At 42.6% G+C, this 22,526-nt stretch overlaps 1 protein-coding gene and 1 long non-coding RNA gene across 8 annotated transcripts in view; one reads left to right on the top strand and one right to left on the bottom strand.

The window, feature by feature from the left end:
* Positions 1-22,526, top strand: part of sema5ba (sema domain, seven thrombospondin repeats (type 1 and type 1-like), transmembrane domain (TM) and short cytoplasmic domain, (semaphorin) 5Ba) — a 174,898-nt gene that overhangs the window by 136,878 nt on the left and 15,494 nt on the right. For all 7 annotated transcript variants that reach the window (XR_003216718.1, XM_025903719.1, XM_025903720.1 and 4 more), the window contains 7 exons: positions 8,804-8,921; positions 11,390-11,574; positions 13,698-13,841; positions 14,472-14,619; positions 15,418-15,643; positions 18,062-18,274; positions 22,344-22,514. Coding sequence is in view for 6 of the 7 variants with exons in the window: in XM_025903719.1 (XP_025759504.1) it covers positions 8,804-8,921; positions 11,390-11,574; positions 13,698-13,841; positions 14,472-14,619; positions 15,418-15,643; positions 18,062-18,274; positions 22,344-22,514 (1,205 nt within the window). In the remaining variant the exon portion in view is untranslated. The remainder of the gene's footprint in view (positions 1-8,803; positions 8,922-11,389; positions 11,575-13,697; positions 13,842-14,471; positions 14,620-15,417; positions 15,644-18,061; positions 18,275-22,343; positions 22,515-22,526) is intronic.
* Positions 12,288-14,548, bottom strand: LOC112844121 (uncharacterized). The gene is made up of 2 exons (XR_003216721.1): positions 14,442-14,548; positions 12,288-12,680 (listed from the first exon to the last, which is right to left on the bottom strand). It is a non-coding gene; the product is annotated as an uncharacterized LOC112844121 (long non-coding RNA).

The following is a 22,526-nucleotide window of genomic DNA, read 5'->3' as shown; positions in this document are numbered from 1 at the left end:
GACTGAATAGCTGTGATGCAGAGATCCTTCATTTAAGGTTAGTGTTATAATTTCTGTAGCCACGTGGGTCCCACGGGGTCTAAGTGATGCAAATTTTGCTATCAGAGGGGGAATGCGAAGGTCTGTAGGGATGTCTGTGTGTCCTCCAGTTTGTTTGGAGTGCCTCTATAGAGTGATGCAGAATTCTGGACGCAGAATTTGAACAGAGTTTGAGAAACTCTCCATCACTACCCACATGTAAAATTCACCTTAAAGTGGTTTTTGAGTACAGTGGTACAGTGGTACAGCGGTTAGCCCTGTTGCCTCATGGCAGGAAGGTCCTGGACTTCCTGTGTAGAGTTTGCATCTTCTTTTTCCATGTTTGTAGGAGTCCTCTCCACATAATCCTGATCTCCCAGTCCAAAGACATGCGGTTAGTGGGGTTAGCTTATTTGATGATCGTGTTAGCACTGTGACCTCTCTTCGTATATCAATTGGGATAGGCTCCAACCCCCTGTGACCATTTATTGGATAACCAGAAGAAACTGGATGGATAGTTTTCACCCTAGTATTTTGGGAATGTAAAACACATGTAAAGTTCACACCAAGGGGGAAGTCATTCTGCTGCTAAACTGAATAAAATGCATCACTTAAAGTACTCACTGATTTATCTACATCACACTCTAACACTTAATGCTGACCTAGCAGCTAGTTTGATAAACCCTCAAACAAAGGAGGAAGAAGGAGGCGCCCCTCTATATCTATGTGCCACAAGCAATGTTGTCATTGTTGGCTACAAGAGCGAGTACAGTAGTTCTCATGCACTCCTGGCATCTAGGGAAGTAAACATGTAGTGGATTAGTTTTATTTATTTATTAATGCTAATCATCAAAACAGGAATCCTCTGTGTTAGTACATTACACCGCTAGTGAGGCTAATGTTTATTAGCTTTGGATCTAATTTTAATGGCATCTCCTCAGCTCATACCAGATGACTCCACAAGCTTCATGAAATTCAGGTGGGAGTTTTTTGAGCAATATTTCTGAAGGAGAGACAAACGTGCTGAATATATCACAGAATATGCAATTAAATTTGAGGATTTTTTAGAGAAGGTAATTATTTTGCATTAAAGCAATATGTTCCATCGGCACCAGCTGACTGCAGGTGTCTCTGCTTGTCCTGGGTACACTGGGTGAAAACAGAGGTTTTATTAGCCGTTAGCTGTTAGAGGGGTGCACCTACAGTTCATAACCAAAGCCTTATTTTCTTTGGGTCAGTCAAGCAAAGCAATGTTTTATCCAGAAAGGTCCTTAAAGAGACACAAGTTAAACTGAAGATGGTTCCGGCGGTTCTACATACTTACTTTTAAACATCAAAGCATGCATAATAACATATATTCAAAGACAATAAACCTCACAGCAGCAACAAGCTAACACTGAGTTGATTTGAACTGTTACCATTTAAAATCTCAATTACATTAAGCGCCTTTACTGTTCAGTTTTTCATTGCCATTGATCCACATTAGCGACTATGTCGGGGCTTAAAACCCTGAGAGCAGAACAACATTTGCATCGTCGTCTTTAAGTCGAGTGCTTTTTTTATGTTACGCTACTAAACCTTTTCAAGCGCTGTTGATTTGTATCCTTTTAGTGATGGCTTGCAGACAAACGTTACAGCTTGTCTTGCCGTTTTTTGTGTGTGTGTCTGCATGCCCGTGTGTGTTTGTCCTTCTATTTGTGGTAATTATATTTGACCTGGCCAATTGGCACCTCTGGCTAACAGTACCGCTCTGTCCTCCACACAGCCCTCTATCTCTCTATCTCACTCTGTTAGTGGAGTGATTTATTTTGGCCGCGGCAGCGTGCAGGCTTAGCTACAGCGTTGTATCCATCAGGTCTTTTTTCCCCCCGCCTCTCGCTGCTTACACTGAATAAAGCAAGTTAGTCCACACTGCCAAATAGATGAAACTACAAGTTTCACAGCAGCATGGTGCTTACATCCCCTACAAAAAGCCAACTTAAAAGTAAGTGCACTTTTCCTTTACTGGACTGGTTAACTCATTTGTCAAAACTGGAGGTGTCAGACAGGGAGAAGTGGTTGTACACGGGGGTTTCAAGTGAATGTTAGATGATTTTATTTATTTTTTTCTTTGACTGCTTTCACGGCTGGTGTTGAGGAGAACGAGGGCAGAGCACAAGAAAAGGAGAACATAAGACTTCTGAAACAAAAATAACTATGAGAAGGAGGAAATGCTAAATAAATGATGAGGATAATGTCGAGGAGGATGAAACGGAACAAATCAGGCTGTTCTGTAGCAGCTGCATTCTTGCAGAAAAACCGCATGTGCTTACATTAACATTTCGTTTTATTACAAGAGGTACAGTTGTATCTGCCTGAAGGGCTCAGGCTCAATTTGCTGTTTAAGACTTTGTGGTTGTGTTTATGTTATTAATAGGGACCCAGCAGCGTTCGTGGGGCCAAGGACGCCAAGCCTGCCTGCAGCAGGAGTGTAAAACAAGGACAGGAAACCACTAAGTGGCAATCGAGGAAAACCACTGACCATTAGCATCTCCGATTGCACCTCTGTGTGTGGCTGCTTGTTAAAACCAATGCGTCGTCGAGCCACTGTCGTTCTACTGCCGCTGTAGGCTTCCTGTCTGTGTCAGTGTTGGGGGAGCTTACAGCCCGGTCACCGAGCAAACTCAATTTACCGTCGGCTGCGACTGCCAGTCTGTCAGCAGGCCTCTAGAGCTCACTGCTGCTAAGCCTGTATGACCTGTCAGAGGAACACTTCACCAGTCAAGGACTCGGGGAGATGGAGGGAGAAGGTGTTCACACAGTGGATATATTTATTACTGCTCCAGAATGCTGTTACTTTATTACAGGTTTTGTTCTGGCTTCACTTACACTTCAGTGTAATCATTTTTTCTCTCTCTCTCTCTGCTTCATTCTCGCTCTGTCAGTTTCTGTCTAGATTGCTTTCTCAACATCCACTTTCTTCCAGCCTTGATTTAGGCTGGCACAATGTCTTAACCTCCAGCATGTCTTTAAGCCCCCCACCCCAGCCCCACCGATGACTTGTAGTTACTATAAATTAAAGGACGTTAATTATGGGGATTAATTAATGGAAATGCATTCCTGCTGTTTTGTATTCATTGAAATCAACAGAGGGGTTGTCTTATTTTGAGAAAATAATCCATTTTATAAACAATTTAGGCTATATCAAAGTGGGGCTAATCAATTCTTATTCTTAATTCAGAAAAGGGTCTTTCTAATTTTTGCCGCAAATGTTACAAAATCCCTAAATTTCTCTCTAATAAATGCAGTCTCCTACATGTTGGAGACTGTCACTCTTGTTGCCAGGCATCATCATCATCATCAATCACACAAGTACTGTATGTATGATGTCAGTTAAAAGTGGTATTTGCTCATCTCCCATCACATTCTTGCTGAGAGTTGGTCCCTATGAATGTTAGCGCTTTTACTCAAAGCTCTGCTCATAGGTAACGTTCTTGTGTATTTCCCACCCTGCCACGTATCACTACCTTTATTAACTTGCCTCAAATTTGAGATTAGTTGTTATTTGCCTACTTTAGTTTGCTGGCAGTGTTTGTTTTTTTTCCTGTCATTGCTACAAGCCACTTAATTTCATTGGCACTGCATGTTGTCCGGTCACTACGTAGCTTCTTCCTCTGTTTCTTTATTTTTGGTTGTTTGTTCTTGCTTGACTTGTGACCTCGCGTGTCATGTTACATCACCAGTGAGTTACAGTCAGCAAAGTAAAGGAATAAACCAGCACCAACTGGGACATCTACCTTTGCTGATGCACACATGAGTGTGACAGTGGGAACTGCACTGGTTAGACCAACCCCCGGGCCAGGGACTGGTACCCGTCCATGAGTCGTTTGGTACCGGGCCGCGAGAGTTGAGGCTCAGGGTGAAATTTATGTTTTCAGGGTTTTTATCGTTAACTCGGTTTCCCTGGGTCTTTTCCCGTGTTGTAGTTGTGTGTCTTATTTTGAAAGAAATATTTACGCGTTACCATAGCGACCAGAGAGCACTAAGGGGCAGAGAGGAGGGCGTTACTCTCAATGTTGTTGGCGCATTTCAGGAGGACGCTGCTGATAAAGTTACACAATTACACAGTGAATTTGCGTTTATTATTATATTTACAAAATACCACAGTTTTTGTCTTGGTCGTGTCATTTTATTTTCTTGTATTTATCCGCGACACCTTAAAGGCCGGTCCGTGAAAATATCGTCTGACATTAAACCGGTCCGTGGCGCAAAAAAGGTTGGACACCGCTGGGTTAGAACATTCTGTAATGGAAGCATTGGTTCCTGGATTTTGTATGCGCATCCTCTATCAAGGTTTTCTTCTCTGTGTCCAAAGAAAATTTTAAGAATGGCTCCAAGAGTCCTAGTTAGAGGTTGTCTGTCTGCATTGTGATGGATGTTTGACCTGCCAAGTATAAATTTGGATCAGATAGGCCTGTATAGATGGGATAGATTATAGATTTAAAACTCCATCAAGAAGACTGACTGGGTTGATAAAATGTTGTCAAACAAACACGAGCTTTCACCTCTTGGTTATTTTTGTCCATATTCATATTGCCCATTTCTGTGTCGTCTTTGTGTCTCATATCTTCTCCTCTCCACTCTTTCAGCCGTTTTAATGTAATTTCTTATCCTGGATTTCTCCTTGTCGTGTAGCCTGTCTCTGCCTCCCCATTGTTTCTCTGTGATGATGCAGCTACTTTTTATCCACCAGGGCCAAAAAATGTACATAGAGGACAGCGAGGATTTTCTTTTTCTTTTTTTTTCTTGGCAGACAGCCATCTCACTTTTGTTTTCTTGAGTTTTTTTGGACACGGCACCATCAGTCTTCAGCCTGGCTCCAACTGGGCCTAATTGGATGTATTAGCGCTGAGTGCTAGCAGGAGTTCTCTCTGTTTCCGATTCATCATGAGCAGACTTCTTAAATAGCCAGCTCAGCCCAGCACAGCAGGCGGGGGTAAGAATCCCTGGGGACAGGCTCGCTCCCCCTGGAGAGAGGATGAAGAGTGCCTTGACAGCAGTGGTCTCCTAAGAGCGGATGTTTAAAAAAAAATGGCATAGCTCATATGGAGAGATGGAGAGGCTGCCGTATGCCAACATATGTTTAAGTGAGTCAGGCCCTCCAGACAGCCTTTGCTAACGTTTTCTCCGAGTGTCAGCGTGACATCTAATAATGGCTGAATGCAATCCATAATTTATCAGTTCTGGTGATCATATTTGCAATTATACACTGACAGCCTGCTATTAAAGGCGAGGTGAACTATTGTTTTTATGTCTGGTTGTTAAAGGTCCAATAATAAAAGGAGACACTGGTTTTTACTGCATTCACAAACGATTTAAAATACCAATTACGCCCCTGCAGACAGAATGCAGGAGATTTATCTTCTGATGCCAGTCGTCCGGACTTATTGTTATATGCGCTGCTGAGTTTTGCTGCTCGGTATGTTTAAAATTTAACAGGCCGTGTTCCATAGCTTCTGTGTTTTGATATAGTGTGCCACCGGGCATGCATGCTGCTGAATTAAATATCAGCCAGTTCCCTGCAGACTTCTCAAACGATTCACTCACACATACAGCACAAAGACACGCCCTCGCGGTGTGCGAAGATGAAGTGCTCATAAGTAAGCACGCTTGCTTATGTGCACACTTACACAAATTAAGATACGCACACACTTTGTGCCATTTTCAGAGGCCTCACACTTCTCCGTATCTGCAGAATCAGCCTCCTGTTCTGGCTGACATTCCTTTGCACCTGCTTGAGAAATTAGCTTTTCTGCTCCCATCACACGGCCCTCGCTCCATCCACACTGCCTCTAATTAACTTTTACAGCGGTGCTGTTTTTAAAAAAGGCAGAATAGCACTGCGAGCTTTTGGCTGGTGTGTTATGCAGCTGTAGAAAAGGTCAGAGAGGGAGCTAAATGGCCTGGCATACTGTCTTTTTCTCCCTTGACTAGTATTAAAACTGGGCTGTGGTGGAAAGAAAGGATGGGACACAAGAGTTTTAGCCATCCTATTAATATACAAAAAATAAAAAGCAGTCAGATTTTGGAATTCTACTTAATCAAAACATTTTTTTTAAACCCATTTTGTTAAAGATTCAGACTTTGATGAGCAACATGCCACTTTAGCTGTCATACCTATTTACCAGTGAACAGCAGTTATTCACATCCCTCCTTACTGCGATTTCTAATGTTCATCCTCCACTTGTTTGGATGGAGGATTTTCACAGGTACAAGCCTAAAACCAAAAACAGCTGAGATGCTGTACAAACTGCAAATAAAAATGGGATGCAATGATTTGCAAATCTCATGAATTCATATTTTATTCTCAGTAGAACATCTGAGACATACCATTTCATGAAAAAGATTACCTCATTTTGAATTTGATGGCAGCATCTTCTCACAAAAACGTTGGGAAACAAAACGCTGTAAATGTCAGAGGTGCTAAAAAGAAACAGCTTGAGAGGATGTAATAAATGACATAAAGGAAAATAGCAACCTCGCTAATATTACAAAAAAAACCCCTAAACTTAAACACGAGTGATCCTCAAAACCAAAAAGAATTGCAAAAAACACACACAGAGAAACACAAAGGCCTGGGACCAAGACCCCAGCAGTATATTGCCTACAGTGCTGTTAGCTCTTCTGTGAGCAGTAAAGTGTTTTACACACATTTACATTCCTGACATAACCTCTGGTTCTGCCTTGAAGCAGCTGTTGTGAATTTGTGCTATATAAATAAAATTATATTGAACTGAATAAACACATCATAGAAAGTTCTCTTATTTTATGTTTGTTACAAAAAACAAACTGCACCTACGCTGCTGGAAGTCACATTGAACCCTCACATCTGTTTGTTTGCAATCCTATTATTGGTAGACACCCATCTACACTGGTCACCCATACAGCTCTTATTGCTGCCCTCTTTAGTAAATCTGCCCCATGAGGTCAACCACTGATTTTGTTTCTTTTTTTATTGTACTACAAATACATTATAAGGTTGAGGTCGTGTCTTTGTAGACGCGGTGCTGTTGATTGGAACATTCCCCAACCTGTTGTCCCAAAATTGGAATTATGTTGTTGTCTAAAATATTAATAAAGGTTTATAAAAGTTTGCCTATCTTGCATCTACAGGGACGAAACTCAAAACAGGGGAAAGCTGCACTTTTTTACCCAGAGCGATGTAATTCACGTTTGTGATGGAGTGATAAATTGAAAAGATGTATTAACCCTCTCACACCTGCACTTCAGTTTGTCAGCCAATTTGTCAGGATCAGCTTTCCAGTTTTCCCAGTCTTCAAAATAGCTCATACTATGAGTTGCATTCTTTCATGTCCCTAAATCAATGCAAACCAGGTGAATCCACCACCAAATAGGTCTTTCCCTGAGGTCAGAATCCTCCCTGCCTGCCTCCCGGCACATATTACCCACAGGTAATTAGGCTTTAAATCGCTACCACCGCTCCCTTTTCGTACAGCATTTATTCTCCTTGAAATGCACACTTATTAATTGTTCCGCTCAGCTGATCTCTGCAGCGGTGTGTGTGCTGGAGGGAAGTTTGCTAATCAGAAAACCAAATGAGAATTCTTCAGCCGTGGTGACGACGCAAAGCCACACGTCAAAGTCACTCCAGACACAGTGTGGTCACCCTTGAGCCAAAATGGCATCCAGCTCCTCCCCCTCCCCCCTTTCAAATGATCTATTAAGTTCAGTGAACTGTGACTTTGTTGCCGACCTCATTACGATTATCGTTTCGTCGGTATCAGAGATTGCATCCAGTGTAATAGTGCCGCTTAATTAAAACGACACACAGAAGGTTACCAGTCAGTGGTCGCAAAGTAAAGGTCGTCCTTTCTCCGGCTAGCTGTGCCACAGATCACCAGAGGAACGCCACCGCCACTCCACGCTCGCTCGTTTCGTTTGTCTGCCGGGGTCACCTCTGATTTGCTGACGAAGCAGTAATGTCTTTATGGAACCAAACCGACCTCGAGTTCACCGCTGAGCTCAGGGCCCGTTCACAGAGCTGTATCAACACTTGGACATTCCTCAACCTCTCAGCTAAAACACTACAGGGCTCTTCAAATAAACCATGCATGCCTGTGCCAGGAAAACAGGGGGGGAAAGCAACAAGAATCTTTCCTTTCAGCAGAATTGAAAGACAGGAGCGAGAGAATCTCCAGCGCTGCAATTAAGGAAAATCGCGAAAGGGAAGGAGTATGATTAGAGGGAAGGACCGTAGCTGAAAAAGAGAAGCAGAAGGGGGATAGGGAGGGATGCTGAAAGTGAAGGGGAGCCTTTGAGAGAGAGGAGTTACTCAGTTGATGCCTTTATTCTGTCTTCCTGAGGCATCCAGATCAGCTCTGGCAGCTAAGCCTCGTCATTAACAGCTTTAGATTTAATTAGCTGTCATTAAGCCTCTGTTTTACTGGGGGAGCTTACAAATATTTAATCACTGTTTGGGTGATGTTCCATGTTGGTATTTGAGCAGAGGGAGGGACAGTGCATCAAAAACTCTGATCGACGCAGTCTTTCCTTAAAATGCACGTGTGCTCCTTCCTGCAGTTTAACAGAGGACTGAACTTTTTTTGTTTCTGGTGGTTTTTAGTGGTTTGTTCATTTTACTTCTTCATACATTTTATTAACTTCTGCACTCAGTGTATAAAAAATGCAATATTTATTTAATCAGGGATTACATATGTAAAATGGATTTTATCCATACAGTTATTCACTGTGCTGAAAACTCCTCCTTCCTCTCCTCTCCTCGCAGACTGTGCTTGGAGGCGAGGGACCCTTACTGCGGCTGGGACTTTAGGCAGCGCAGATGCACCACGTTGGAGGACAGTTCTAACATGAGCCAGTGGAAGCAGAACATCACCGTTTGTCCGGTAAGAGTGACAACACGGTCTCATTTTCCTGTAAGAAAAGGCCAAGGGGGCCTGACATCCTCTCACATGTTCAGAATTCCGGAATGCTGCAAGGGTCCCGGAATGTTCGGAATTCCGGAATGCACCTAGGTTCCGGAATGTTCGGAATTCCGGAATGCACCAAGGTTCCGGAATGTTCGGAATTCCGGAATGCACCAATGTTCCGGAATGTTCGGAATTCCGGAATGCACCTATGTTCCGGAATGTTCGGAATTCCGGAATGCACCTATGTTCCGGAATGTTCGGAATTCCGGAATGCACCTATGTTCCGGAATGTTCGGAATTCCGGAATGCACCTAGGTTCCGGAATGTTCGGAATTCCGGAATGCACCTAGGTTCCGGAATGTTCGGAATTCCGGAATGCACCAAAGTTCCGGAATGTTCGGAATTCCGGAATGCACCAAAGTTCCGGAATGTTCGGAATTCCGGAATGCACCTAGGCAGCGCAGATGCACCACGTTGGAGGACAGTTCTAACATCAGCCAGTGGAAGCAGAACATCACCGTTTGTCCGGTAAGAGTGACAACGCGGTCTCATTTTCCTGTAAGAAAAGGCCAAGGGGGCCTGACATCCTCTCACATGTTCAGAATTCCGGAATGATGCAAGGGTTCCGGAATGTTCGGAATTCCGGAATGCACCAAGGTTCCGGAATGTTCGGAATTCCGGAATTCCGGAATGCACCTAGGTTCCGGAATGTTCGGAATTCCGGAATTCCGGAATGCACCAAGGTTCCGGAATGTTCGGAATTCCGGAATGCACCTAGGTTCCGGAATGTTCGGAATTCCGGAATGCACCAAGGTTCCGGAATGTTCGGAATTCCGGAATTCCGGAATGCACCAAGGTTCCGGAATGTTCGGAATTCCGGAATTCCGGAATGCACCAAGGTTCCGGAATGTTCGGAATTCCGGAATGCACCAAGGTTCCGGAATGTTTGGAATTCCGGAATTCCGGAATGCACCAAGGTTCCGGAATGTTCGGAATTCCGGAATTCCGGAATGCACCTAGGTTCCGGAATGTTCGGAATTCCGGAATGCACCAAGGTTCCGGAATGTTCGGAATTCCGGAATGCACCTAGGTTCCGGAATGTTCGGAATTCCGGAATGCACCAAGGTTCCAGAATGTTCAGAATTCCGGAATGCACCGAGGTTCCGGAATGTTCGGAATTCCGGAATGTACGTCTTACACCCCCGTAAGACGTACTGCAGGCGCTTTGTTAATAGCTGTGTCCCAAAACGTCGGCTACATCCTCCGGAGGCCGCATTTGAAGGCCGATTACGTCACAGCCCGGCGACGAAGGCTGTCCCAATTCGTCGACTCCTTCAAATGCGGCCGACAAATGCGTCCTTCATTTCCCCGAATTTGAAGGATGGGTTGGGTGTGTCCTTCGTGGCCCACCATATCCCAGAATTCATAGCGCGGTCCAGCCAAATTTCAGCTGCCAACAATGGCGGCCGCTACTAAGTTTTAAAATTAGTCTTATTACTCTTTCTGGGTCACAAAATAAACTTTCAACATATTTTCAGGCGAGAAAGTGGCGGTGTAAATTTCAAATATCTGCTTGGTTTATCAAGACATCGCATATTTGCAAAAGTGCGCCGACGTTTTCGGAGACGTCTGTTACCCACCCGCTCGATAGCAAACGGGGGGGTTCAATGGTCGCTCGAGCCGGCGAGAGCAGCGGACTCCCGGCTTCATCGTTTTCAGACCCCCGCTCTTTTGCTACTCAGGTTAAACATGATATATAAGTCACTCGGATAACTTAAAAATGTAATTGTTTGCCTTATTTCGGTGTTTTATTTGTTCGTGAGTAAATCGGGTTGGCTGAGATCAAAGTTATTAGATTATTAGATTAAATAAAACTTTATTAATCCATCGGGTGGGTTCTTCCGGGATTTTCACACAGCTGAATAAACGTCAAAAAGAAAACTGATTAAACAGAAGTGTGAGACGGTCGAGAATTTACGCCAGTGTCCTGTTATATTTTAGATAGCAAGGAGCAGACGGCCGAGTTTATTAAACTCCACCGACACAGCGGTGACGCAAATCTGAAGGCTAGACCGTCCCATTTCACAGCCTCGCACTTCCGGCCTTCTCGGTCTTCGAAGGACCCGGCCCATGTAGACTGCGAAGGCCGGGTCCTCCAAAGGATGCAGCCGACGTTTTGGGACACAGCTACTGTCATCTTTTTTTCACATTCCATAGTGGATGATACCATTCATGTGTGCGCTAAAAGAGCAGGCTCATTTGCAGGTTATAGGATAAAGCGGAGGAAGAAAAGAAGGTGAAAGGGATTTAAGTTTTGTTGGCAGAAGGAAGTGAATTGTAGTGCTTTTATTTCCATTTAGTCCTCTAAAAACGTTCTCATCTTTATTTTGGTAAGGAAGGGCCTGTCTGCTACCTGTGACTTATGACCGATGTGTGTTTTCCAGCTGCGGAACCAGACCATCGACGGCGGCTTCGGGCCCTGGGCACCGTGGCAACCCTGCAACAATGATGATGTTGTGGATGGTGTGAGCTCCTGTTTGTGTCGCTCCAGATCTTGTGACAGTCCTGCTCCTCGGTGTGGAGGCAAAAACTGCGAGGGCCCCACCATTGAGGTGTCAAACTGTTCAAGGTAGAAAAGAAAACACCTGAAAAGAATGATTTTCTATTTTTCACAATAGTTTTTTTGTTGTTTTTAATTTTATACTTTTACTTTTGTAGCATATTTAATTAAGATTGCAGTATTTTACAAGGGGTGAAGGCCAGCACAATAATGCAGTGTGGGTTCTTCCTGTCCCACTGCGTGGATTTCTCCAGGTGGATGAAAGGCTAGTATATTTGGTGAACTGTTATTCTCAATTGGCTGTAGGTGTAAAGAGAGACAAATTCAACCAATACAGAGGCTACTAAGCTACACTTCTGTGCTGTTTTCCAAAAACTTAAAGCACACAGGCCTTGAGACCAGTTGGTGACCCCCTGGCAACCTGGATTCAATAAATGTTTATTTCTACCCATTGGTGAGTGGCTTCTGGAAGTTGATGGTTATAACTAGATCAAATCAATCAGAAAGCAGGTGCGTCACAAAAACCTTCATGGAGTTGTTTTGATCACTGCCGTGTTCGCTGTAGTCTGCATGGATGAGACCACTTTTTCTGCAAATACTCAAATTTACTCTTCAAGCTTTGGTAAAAAGTGAAACATGAACCAGAAACAGAAAACATTTACCTTCAAAGTAAAAGTTGTTCCTCACCACTGTTAGCTACACTCAAGAAGAGGCACAAATGTTAGTTTTACTGCCACGTGTGTCTTCAAAGTTAACTGCTGGTGACTACGGCAACCACCGGCGTTTGACATGCCTTCATTCCCATGTGAAGCACTTTGTAACAGCTTTTTGTTTTAAAAAGTGCTATATAAATAAATTTTACTTACTTACTTACTTATAGCTAGTGACCAAACTAATCACAAGGTGGTTTTTAGTGCAGCACCGTATATGTGGTTGCCAACAGGTCTCAACGTGCTGTTAAGACTGCGTGACTGAGGCCTAACAGCACAATGCCTAATGTTGATTAGACTATAAAGTTATAGAAATGCTGATTGGTTGATAAGCTTGCTTTAGGAGGAAAGGAAAGATCTCAAGAGCTCACCATACTGTAAAAGTTCCAGCAAACTGTGTGTCACTTCACTTCAGAGAAGTGTTTGTCTATTAAGACCACTGTCTTCTCCACGGTAGGGGCTACCCTAAAGGACCAGCAACAAAACAATCATAAGTAGCCACATTACTGCTGCCACATATTTTTGACACTGCCCCAAGGAGACAGTACACAGCTGGAGCATGTAAAAGGTGCTCGGCAAAGCTCTGTGTAGCATCTAAGGACAACCAAAACAGCACTATGCTGTCATTTAAGTCCATAGCACCAGATGGATTTCTCTGCTGCAAGTTTCCTTCATTACATTTTGCTGATAGCTAAACTATAGTGTTACTTCAGCTGGACTCCTTAGCTGTCGCCTTTTTCCTTATTTTACTAAAGTTGATTTCATTTTTGCATTTCTTGTGTCGCTCTATGTCAGATAGAGCTCCTCTATGGGAGTTAATGTATGCTGGATGAGTTCAACGGACACTGCCAGGTTGAAATTATTCATTTTGCTAATGAGCCAGGTCAATGATCAGACAAACTCTAATGCCTTTACTTAAACTCTGCTATTGTAGCAGGAATGTCCTGAGTGACTTTTGAAGCAGCCACCTCGGGGTGCAATTTCTACTCCGACAGAACATAAGAAAGATCATGAAAGTGATGAATCTTTTTAGAAAGTGTAGGTGACATCCACATTCTCCTTGTGACATCTCTTACTACCTCTGTCTTCAGGGGAATTGGCTAATCAGTGTTACAGAGAACGGAGTCAAGACAAAGAGCTCAGGAACTTTCATCCCGCTGGATAGCCATGCCAGATTTAATCCTTGGTGTCGCAATTGAATTGTGCTTTTGCAGAAAGTGCCAATTAAATCATGACGAGTGAGACCCAGGAACAAAGCACTTAAGCAAATTGAATGAATGTTTCCCAGTCAGAATGAGCTGTCTTTGTGTGTTTGCATTTTTGTTTGCAGGAAGTCAGAATAAGAGCACTGATTAGGCAGTTATAGCTAAAAGGCTTTTTTTTTTACTATAGCATTAAAGAATGTTATATACCAGAATAATGCTAAAAGCAGCAGGGAATAATTATAGAGAAGTTGTTGTTGCTAATATTTTTCTTTCATAGAAATGGAGGCTGGACACCCTGGTCGTCATGGGGACAGTGTAGCACAACCTGCGGTACAGGCTTCGAGCTGCGCCAGCGTTCTTGTAACAACCCCTCACCTCGCCATGGTGGCCGTGTGTGTGTCGGGCCTAGCAGGGATGAAAGGTATCTCTCTCTTTGTTTCTCAGCGACAACAGTTCATGCTCCTCATTACTCGTGATTTACAAGGCTTTACACAGCCAGGTGCCAGGGTACATCAGTGGACTCTTAAGTCCTCGCTGTGATCAAGCGTTTGCTCCCCTCATGGCCCAGCTTTGGAACAGCGTTGAAGTTAGAATTTGGTTGTATTTCACAGACTTGCCTTATCAGACTTTTCACTTATTTCAAGCTAAAATATCTTGTATTAAGTGAAAAAATCTGCCAGTGGAACAAGTGAAAAATCTCTAGTTTTTCTCTAGTTTCAAGATTCACTGTCTTGAAACAAGTTCCTTTAGCTTACTGAAATGTTGCCCTGTAGCTGATTGTGTATTATTTTAAGTGTAATGAGATAATTTTGACTAGAAATAAGACAAATACTCTTGGTAAGATTTTGAGTTTTTGCAGTATAGGTTACAAGTATCAGTATAGATATTAATATCGTGAAAAAAATGCTGAATTTCAGTTTTCTGTTTGCTTTGTGTTTTTAGACAAGATTGACTTTTGAGTGCAAAAGTGTATTCTCTAAGTCTGTAGTTCTTCTGACTTGAATTTTAGTCACTTCCACACCTCATCCTGCTGTCGCTGCCATCTTCACAGGTTCTGCAATGAAGGGGTGTCCTGTCCTCAGCCTATCTTCTGGACCCCATGGGGCTCCTGGACCAAGTGCAGCACCGAGTGCGGTGGAGGTGTCCACTCCAGGGTCCGCACTTGCGAGAATGGCAACAGCTGCCCAGGATGTGCATTGGTAGGAAACGCACTCACATAAATATCTGCTCACATAACACAGAACAATGATGGAACCAATAATTTAAAAACTAAATTTTATACAGCTGCACAATCTGATATTTTTAAGAAAGCAGTGGATTACTGCAACATAGAATTTAGTCTAAATCAGGGGTGTCAAACATAAGGCCCAGGGCCCACAATCAGTCCAGCAAAGACTCCAATCAAGCCCACTGGACAGCTTTAGGAATGTGCACAGATTTCAAACTTTTAACGTATTTTTAAAAGTTTTACAGCTTTTACTATTGAAAAAGAACCCGTACATATTCCTGTTTTTTCACTATGTATCTGCTATATAAATGTATGATTTTTTTGTTTGTTTTTACAGTGGTTTATGAGTTATTAATGAAAACTTTCTGGGCAATAACATAATTATAGAGGTGAGCAGATAATGACATTTTGGAATTTTCCCCCTAACCTGCACTGGTTTAACTGGGAAGAACGCCAGTTTGTCTTACCTTTTTTATTCACAAAAGAAATCAGTAACATTCCTGATTTTCTTTATTTTGTGTGGAAAAATAACAGATAATTGTTCCATCTCCACAGTTTTTGGGAAGCACTTGCAGTTTAGTTTTCACAGAAAGAAGAGGAACAATTTTCATTTCCGTGTCAGTTTTTCAGTACACTCATTCACACAGTGTAATGTGTGTTTTGTTTTTGTTTGTTTTTTTAACCTTTTTTACCTTCAGTCTGTACAGGCAGAAACAATGGAAGAAAAAACCCCCACCAAACTCATAGCGTCTGCCACTTTCTTTCTCAGGAGTACAAGGCCTGTAACCTGGAGGCCTGTCCAGAGGTGAAGAGGAACACACCTTGGACACCCTGGATGCCCGTCAATGTCACTCAGGGAGGAGCTCGTCAAGAGCAGAGGATGCGCTACATGTGCAGGGCCCACCTGTCTGATCCTCACGAGCTGCAGATTGGACGGAAGAAGGTGGAGACGCGCTTCTGTCCTAACGATGGCACAGTGGCCTGTGAGACAGATAGTAAGTTAACCATTGTGGTCTCTAGAGTTTTATTGTCACATTTTACTGTACTGTCACCTTGGGTTCAGAGGAAAACCTAGCAACAAATAAAATTCACATACTGGCAATGATATCTAAGTAGCTCCACAACTCAGTTTTAAATGCAGACGTTTTTAAGAGTGACTACTGCTGTTTTCCTTCAGTGCTGGCACTCAGAAGCAACCCTTTTTCCAACTCGGGGCTTGTGGTTTGTCATATAACTTTTATAGCTTAAATTAACTGCTTTTGCTTTTTTGTAGCTGTTCTGCAACAAGTTAAAACACCATCAGATATTAAACTGATTAATTGTTGAATTGATTTGTTTTTATACTGGATCATTGTCATGTAACTGCTTCTAAGCGAGCCTTTGCTGCCATTCTGTGGTTTGTTGACATGTACTTTCCAATACATCATATAATCATGATGATGTTTGACTGGGAAATGGGCTTAACTATTTCTTACTTTCTTAAAGATTAAACATGGAAACATAGCTATGTTTTCCAAAATAATGTGAAACAGTGACCATGTAAATACAACATTTATGAGCTCTTATCAGATAATAGGTTTACCATCACGGTCCAATTACAGGGTATTCAACATGCAGTTTTACTGTATGCATTTTGCAGCAGATATTCTTCTAGTAGCTGCTATCGTGTAACAACAGTCAAGTAAATGCTTTTTTTGTGCTCTCTGCACAAAACTTAACACAATATTCCCACTGAGGATTTGACCCCTTCACAACCTGGGCTTTTATTGAGTACCACTACTCAGCAATCTGTCCACGAATGGCACACAAATCTACCTTTAGTGCTTTGTTCCAGTGTGTACTCCAATCTGTCGATTACGCTCGCTGGTGTTGCTTGCTACAGGATAGAGCCTTTGCTCACCGAGCTCTCCTCCTTTGAAATAGGCTGCCTTTGCAGGTTTGGGAGGTGGGCTCTCACATTATCAAGTGTAGGCTCAAAATCCATCTCTTTTCTATATACCACAATCTCTCCTCCTTTGCTGCCGCTGGGATACCTTCAAAGGGCTGTTACGTGACAACTAGCAATCCTTGCTTATATAACTTAACTGAACATAACACGGTTATCTGTTACTCTGTTATTTATTTGTGGATCATCTGTGTGTCTGTGTAATGATGTCCATGTGTTGTGATCATATATTGTGCACTATAAGCTCTGTAGTGGTGCAGCACTATAAAAACAAATGCTCCGATCTCCACCTTTAGGTTCAGCTGCCTGAATAAATCAATGTTCTCTATAGATTAACCAGTAAAAACGTCAATGAAAATAGACATCCCCGCTCCTGCCTTCTCTTTTATCTGTGCTGAGGCCCTCCAAGGCCCTCAGACAAGCTCAGGCATACACACTAAAGTAAGTCAATGCTGACTTTTGGCTGCAGGATTTAAAACCTGCTCTCCCAGGTAAAAATGCTCTACTTAACCCATTGCACTGTGACATCCAGCTTTCTATGCTGACTTCTGTTCCTCTTTATGCTACTTTAAATATTTCATCAGATCTGATCTCAAACTAAATGTGATTGGCCTGACTCACCTGTTACTCTTGTTAGAGGCTGAATCCAAAGGAGGTGCAGGAGACTAGTCCCCTCTCAAATCATATGATTAACAGTATCCTGACAGGTTATTATGTATTTTTTTCAACCTATAACACTGAAAGCATGTTGCTTATTTCAGCTCTTTCTGATATTTAAAAAGAGTCAACAGAAAAGAAAATGTGCAAATAATCAAAAGCCAAATTTCAGTGTTGTTTATATATTTAATAGTTTTTCAAATTCCAGTAGGAGAGCAATTTCTGTCTATATTTGGATCTTTGTTTATGTGTACACGCATAGTACTGTAGTTCAGACAAATTGGCCTACTTGTCTGTGAACAAGTGAGAAGGCAGCAGCATGCAAAGATTTCTCCCAGGAGAATTGTGACATGCTGAAACAGCCCTCCTGTTAGCTCCCCTACATGCTGTTAGTGACGGAGTCACAGTCCCGCGCTCCCACATACACACCGTCACACAGAGAGTTGCACAGGGCCACAGTCCACTGCTCTCCACTGGTGGCTTTTTAATGCCCCCTTCCCTAAATCGATTACCTGTCTCTCCGTGTCAGCCTCCTGGGGGGGCCACATCGACTCTGACAAACTGATGAAACACTGACAGCAGGGAATCGCGGGATGCATGAGAGACACAGACCGAGTCTGAGAGGAAAAGAGAAAGAAATATGCCTCCTGGCAAAGTCATGTACACAATGTTTGACTTTCAGTCAAAGACTTTTCATGCTTCGTGTGTCTGTTGAAATTCTTTAAGATCTCAATCTAACAGCGCAGCAGAAATTTCTTTAAACTGGAACTTCATTTCCATTTTCTTACCCCTATTTTTCTTCTCTCTTTAGCCCTTGTCGAGGAACTCCTCAAGACTCCAGTGGTGAGAGTGTCGGGCACAGGCTGGTCATCATGGGAGACCTGGTCAAGCTGCTCACACAGTTGCGCAAAAGGTTATCGCACCCGTCGGCGAACCTGCTCTGGCCCAGAGGGGAAGAGTGCCCCTGTGGCCTGCCGTGGCTCGCCTGTGGAGTATCAGGACTGTAATGTCCAGGCATGTCCAGGTCAGTGAAGATGCACTACAAACCCTGTTACCTTTTGCTTACAAGCAGCCAGCCTTTCTTGAAATTTTCTTAAAGTGGTCCTGAGCAATAGTTCTGCAGGCTTACTGAAGGCCTTTCAAAGGTTTTGGACTTTAGCTGCTTCATATATTACACATGAGACATCCTCAAATATGTCGTGTAGCATCCCAGCAGGTGTTCCAGTACAACCTGATTGCAGGTAATGACAAACTGAAGATAAACTGAGGATAGATAAAGGCAGTTGGTGTCCTGTTGCTAACCTCTTCAGTATATTGTGGGTCGATAATCGACAGACATCCACACTTTCACACTCGGAGACAAAGATGGAAAAAGAGCGAGAGAGGGAGGGAGGTCAGTGGGGGTACTAAAATACTGCTGAGTGGATCATTAGCTTCATTTGCTAATGGTTACCAGCAGCTTCAGCAGTGCAGGAAGCACTATTGGACAAATGAAGTTATCTATTTCAAAGTCCTCATCAAACCATAATCAGCTGACCTAGAACTCTTCTGACCGCAGACTGCTGCATTGACAGGCTACACTTATTAAACAGAATGAGGACAGACACACACACACACACACACACACACACACACACAATAAGCACTCTTAAAAAAAAGTTATGAACTCAGCCTTAAGGGTGTCGATTTAAATATTCATGAGTGGTACCTTATGAATTAATGATTTATTATTGGTTGGTGCAGTGCTGATCAAATTCCTGTTGTGTATTTGAATGTCAGTTGTTGAATCCAAATACAATCCTTCTCAGTTAACTTTGCATCTGACACATGTAACCTAAGGAAGCCTGGGACAGGCAGCCTCGGTTACTTCGCACTGGGAAGCAGCCGGTGAGCGAGCCTTTTGCCATTACTGTCACGTTTACAGCCGGTCTCACCACACGTGTCCCTGGCAGACACACAGGTGAGAAGGACAAGGCCAGTGACAAAAGAGAGAATGAGTGCGAAATAGTAATTGATGATGAAATTAGAGAGAGGGATGGAGGCAATATAGATCTCTGAGGTGATTAAAATGAATAGGGTGTTAGTGTGTGCATTGGAAACACAAGTGTGTGTGTTTCCAGCCAGTGAGTCGATTTTTAATTCAGATATGAGTTTTATATGACTGCTATAAGTTCATTTTGCATAAAACAATAAACATTTCGCGTTTCCAGGATTAAAATAATCATCAAATATATTTTCAGTGTTGGAAGTTTTCAAAGGAGGCCTATTATGCTCCTCTCCAGCTGGTCTACTAAAGTAGTTCTGCATGAGCCACCCTTCAGAATAGTCCTTATTTATCTTCCTTGGGCTTCGGTGCAGTCATTCAGTTCACTCCCTCCCTTTCCATTCACTTTAAGTCAGCTTCCTTCTAACTGGCTCTCTCTCCCAAACAGAAGGCTTTAACAGCAGGTAGTTAAGGCTTCTAAGGTGATCATATTAGATTCAGGTTAAAAACAAAGATATAGATAGATAACAGACAGCAGCAGCATCATGATGCAACAAATAATAATTAAGAATTTATACAGCGTCATGTTGGATATCAAAAACTAAAATTTGCTCATCTAGGTGATGGCTGTTTTTATACAACGAAAACAGGAACTATAAGACTTTATTAGGGGTATCTCTTCTAAGTGACATCAAAAAGATCCAATGCATATGCTGACCTCATTATATGAAAGTTTAGCCATATTTAATATGAGCATCCACCACTGATAGTATATAAACATCACCTCCAAAGTCAGTTATTATAAGCTGAGTCTTAAGTATTCCTCATGTCAGTGTGAAATAAACATTTTTGTAACCATTTAGCCAATTCAGGCTCAGGGATGGGGGATTGGAGTCTATGCTAGCTGTCACAGGGCGAGAGGTGGAGCCTACCCATGACAGCTTGCCTTTTCATCCATCACTCATCCATTCCTTACCAAATTTTAAAAAAGGAAGATCAAGTCCAAACCATTAAAAAATCCAGAACAAGTCTTAAGCCCTCACCATATTTAAAGTGATTTGTTTTGTAGCTGATGTTTGGTCATTAGTAGACACTGCTGCTGTGATAACTCAAGAACGGGCTGATGTAGGATTTTCAAATTAATACCTCTATGCATCTATCAATGAGCTAATAAAAATATTGGATGAATTTGAATGTCTGTGACCTTGAACTCAAGGTCAGAGGTTAGAGGTCAAGTTTTCTGAAAATATTTTGAATGTAATAACTCAAGAAGAAAGTCACCTGTAATTTTGAATTTTGCATCTTAAAGGTGACTGAGGCCCTGTTTGGTCTTTCACCTGACGTTTCCGGGTTAATTGGCATTCCATAGTCACCCCATCAAAGTTTTAAATCAACACACTGATTAGATCAAATGGAAAAAGTCAGTTATCAAAGCAAGTCTTAAGTGTTTAAAATTGACATATCAGCTTGATCTCAACTTTCGTAATCAAGTCTTTGATTAACAGAGTGACCAGACGTGGCATAATTATTTTGTTTGTTTGTTTCAAAGTTTTCACTCTGACTCACGTCAGTGTCTCGTCTTGCGAGCCGGGCAAACACATGGTTGACTTCATATGTCTGAATGTAAATGAACACAGCAAGTCAACCACGCAGGGGCACAGGCAGACGGGTGGGACGAGTCCGAAAAACTGTAAACTGCCAGTCAGGAAGTCAGTGAGTTGTTCGCTAACTCACTGAGTCAGACGCTCAACCAGTCAGCCGGGTAAAGAGCCAGTTAGTCAGGCAGAGCAGTGACTGGCTGTGAGAGTTAGAGTTAAGTGGTCACATCCTGCCTTACTCGGTGTCACACTAATCCACTCAGCTAATGGAATTTTCTGCAGCACTGTGATGTTACCTGGCAACACTGCTCTTCCCCATCAGTCAGTCAGACAGACATCAGCCAGTCAACCAGCCATTCAGTTAGTCAGTCACCCTCTTCTGATTAGATCAAATGAAACATTAACGGCACCTATGGGGAGAATAAATCAATATAATGCAGGACACAGTAATGACAAAGTAGGCTATGATGAGATCAGGAAGACAGCAGAGCACAGACACAGACGGTGTGTGCAAGAGTAGTTCAAAGTAAGACAGAAATGAATGATTGATGCCTGTAATATGAAAAAGAAACACAAAAATAAGCCATCGTGGACAAATTGTGTTTGTTGAAGCACCATTTTCTTTTCTTTTTTCTCTATTTGTTAGTCTTCCTGAGCCCATTTCTACCAGCTGGGCTCTAATAGGTAGGGTAAATGCTCTGTTTGGCTTTGCTATATTTAACAATAACATTTGCACAAGGTTTAAACGTCTAAAAAGGATATGCAGTTGATGCAACAAGCAATTTTACATCAGGGTTAAAACATTTTGTTTTTTCATATAACCTGGGGTTACATCAGGCAGGTGCAATTGAAAGCTGCAAGTGATACATCCCTAGTATAATCCTAGGAGAAGACACAAATCCCTTTGGAGTTGCGTCAGGAAGGGCATCTGGTAGAGGGAAAAAAGCTGCCAAATCAAATATGTGGACCTACCTGCTGTGACAGCCCCTTGTGAATAAGGGAGCAGCTGAACATAGCCTCTGACAAAAAGCCCAGATCTTTCTGAGTCATCAAAACCACACTGCAACACTTTAAACACCAGCTTTTAAAATCAGGTAACTTGTAACTGAATTCTGTTTTTAAGTCTCAAGTCCATAGCTGTTGAAGGTACACACAGTAAAACATCAATCAACGCTAACCAGAGTAATATACAATGGGAAATTGCTACATTTAATATTCAGTTACAAAGTTGCATATGAACCTGTTTGTCTCTTGTAAAGGATTCAATGTCAGTTGGTCATGCGTCGCAGTCCTAACTATCTCTGTAGGATGATGTGATATCTGATCCCTTCTTGGCGTCTTTAATTAGATGTCCGTGGTGTTCAGACTGAGCTAAATTAATCCCAGTATGCCTTCAGAAAATGTCATTACTGGTGCAGTGTGCATCTCCCTCTTAAACTACAGCCAGCACATTATCATATCAGTCAGAGCTGTATGTGATTATGTGACACGTTCCTTTATGTGCCTTACAGTGAACGGTGCCTGGTCCTGCTGGTCGTCCTGGTCTCAGTGCTCAGTGGGTTGCGGTGGCGGGCACTACCAGCGGACACGCTCCTGTAACAGCCCCGCGCCTTCCAATGGTGGAGACATTTGCATAGGACTGCACACTGAGGAAGCCCTATGCAACACACACCCTTGCGATGGTAAGGTCGCAT

The sequence above is a fragment of the Oreochromis niloticus genome, linkage group LG16, assembly GCF_001858045.2.
Source record: "Oreochromis niloticus isolate F11D_XX linkage group LG16, O_niloticus_UMD_NMBU, whole genome shotgun sequence".
Classification (NCBI taxonomy): domain Eukaryota; kingdom Metazoa; phylum Chordata; class Actinopteri; order Cichliformes; family Cichlidae; genus Oreochromis; species Oreochromis niloticus.
Note: the sequence above shows the minus strand (reverse complement) of the source record. Positions and strands in the feature narration are given on the sequence as shown.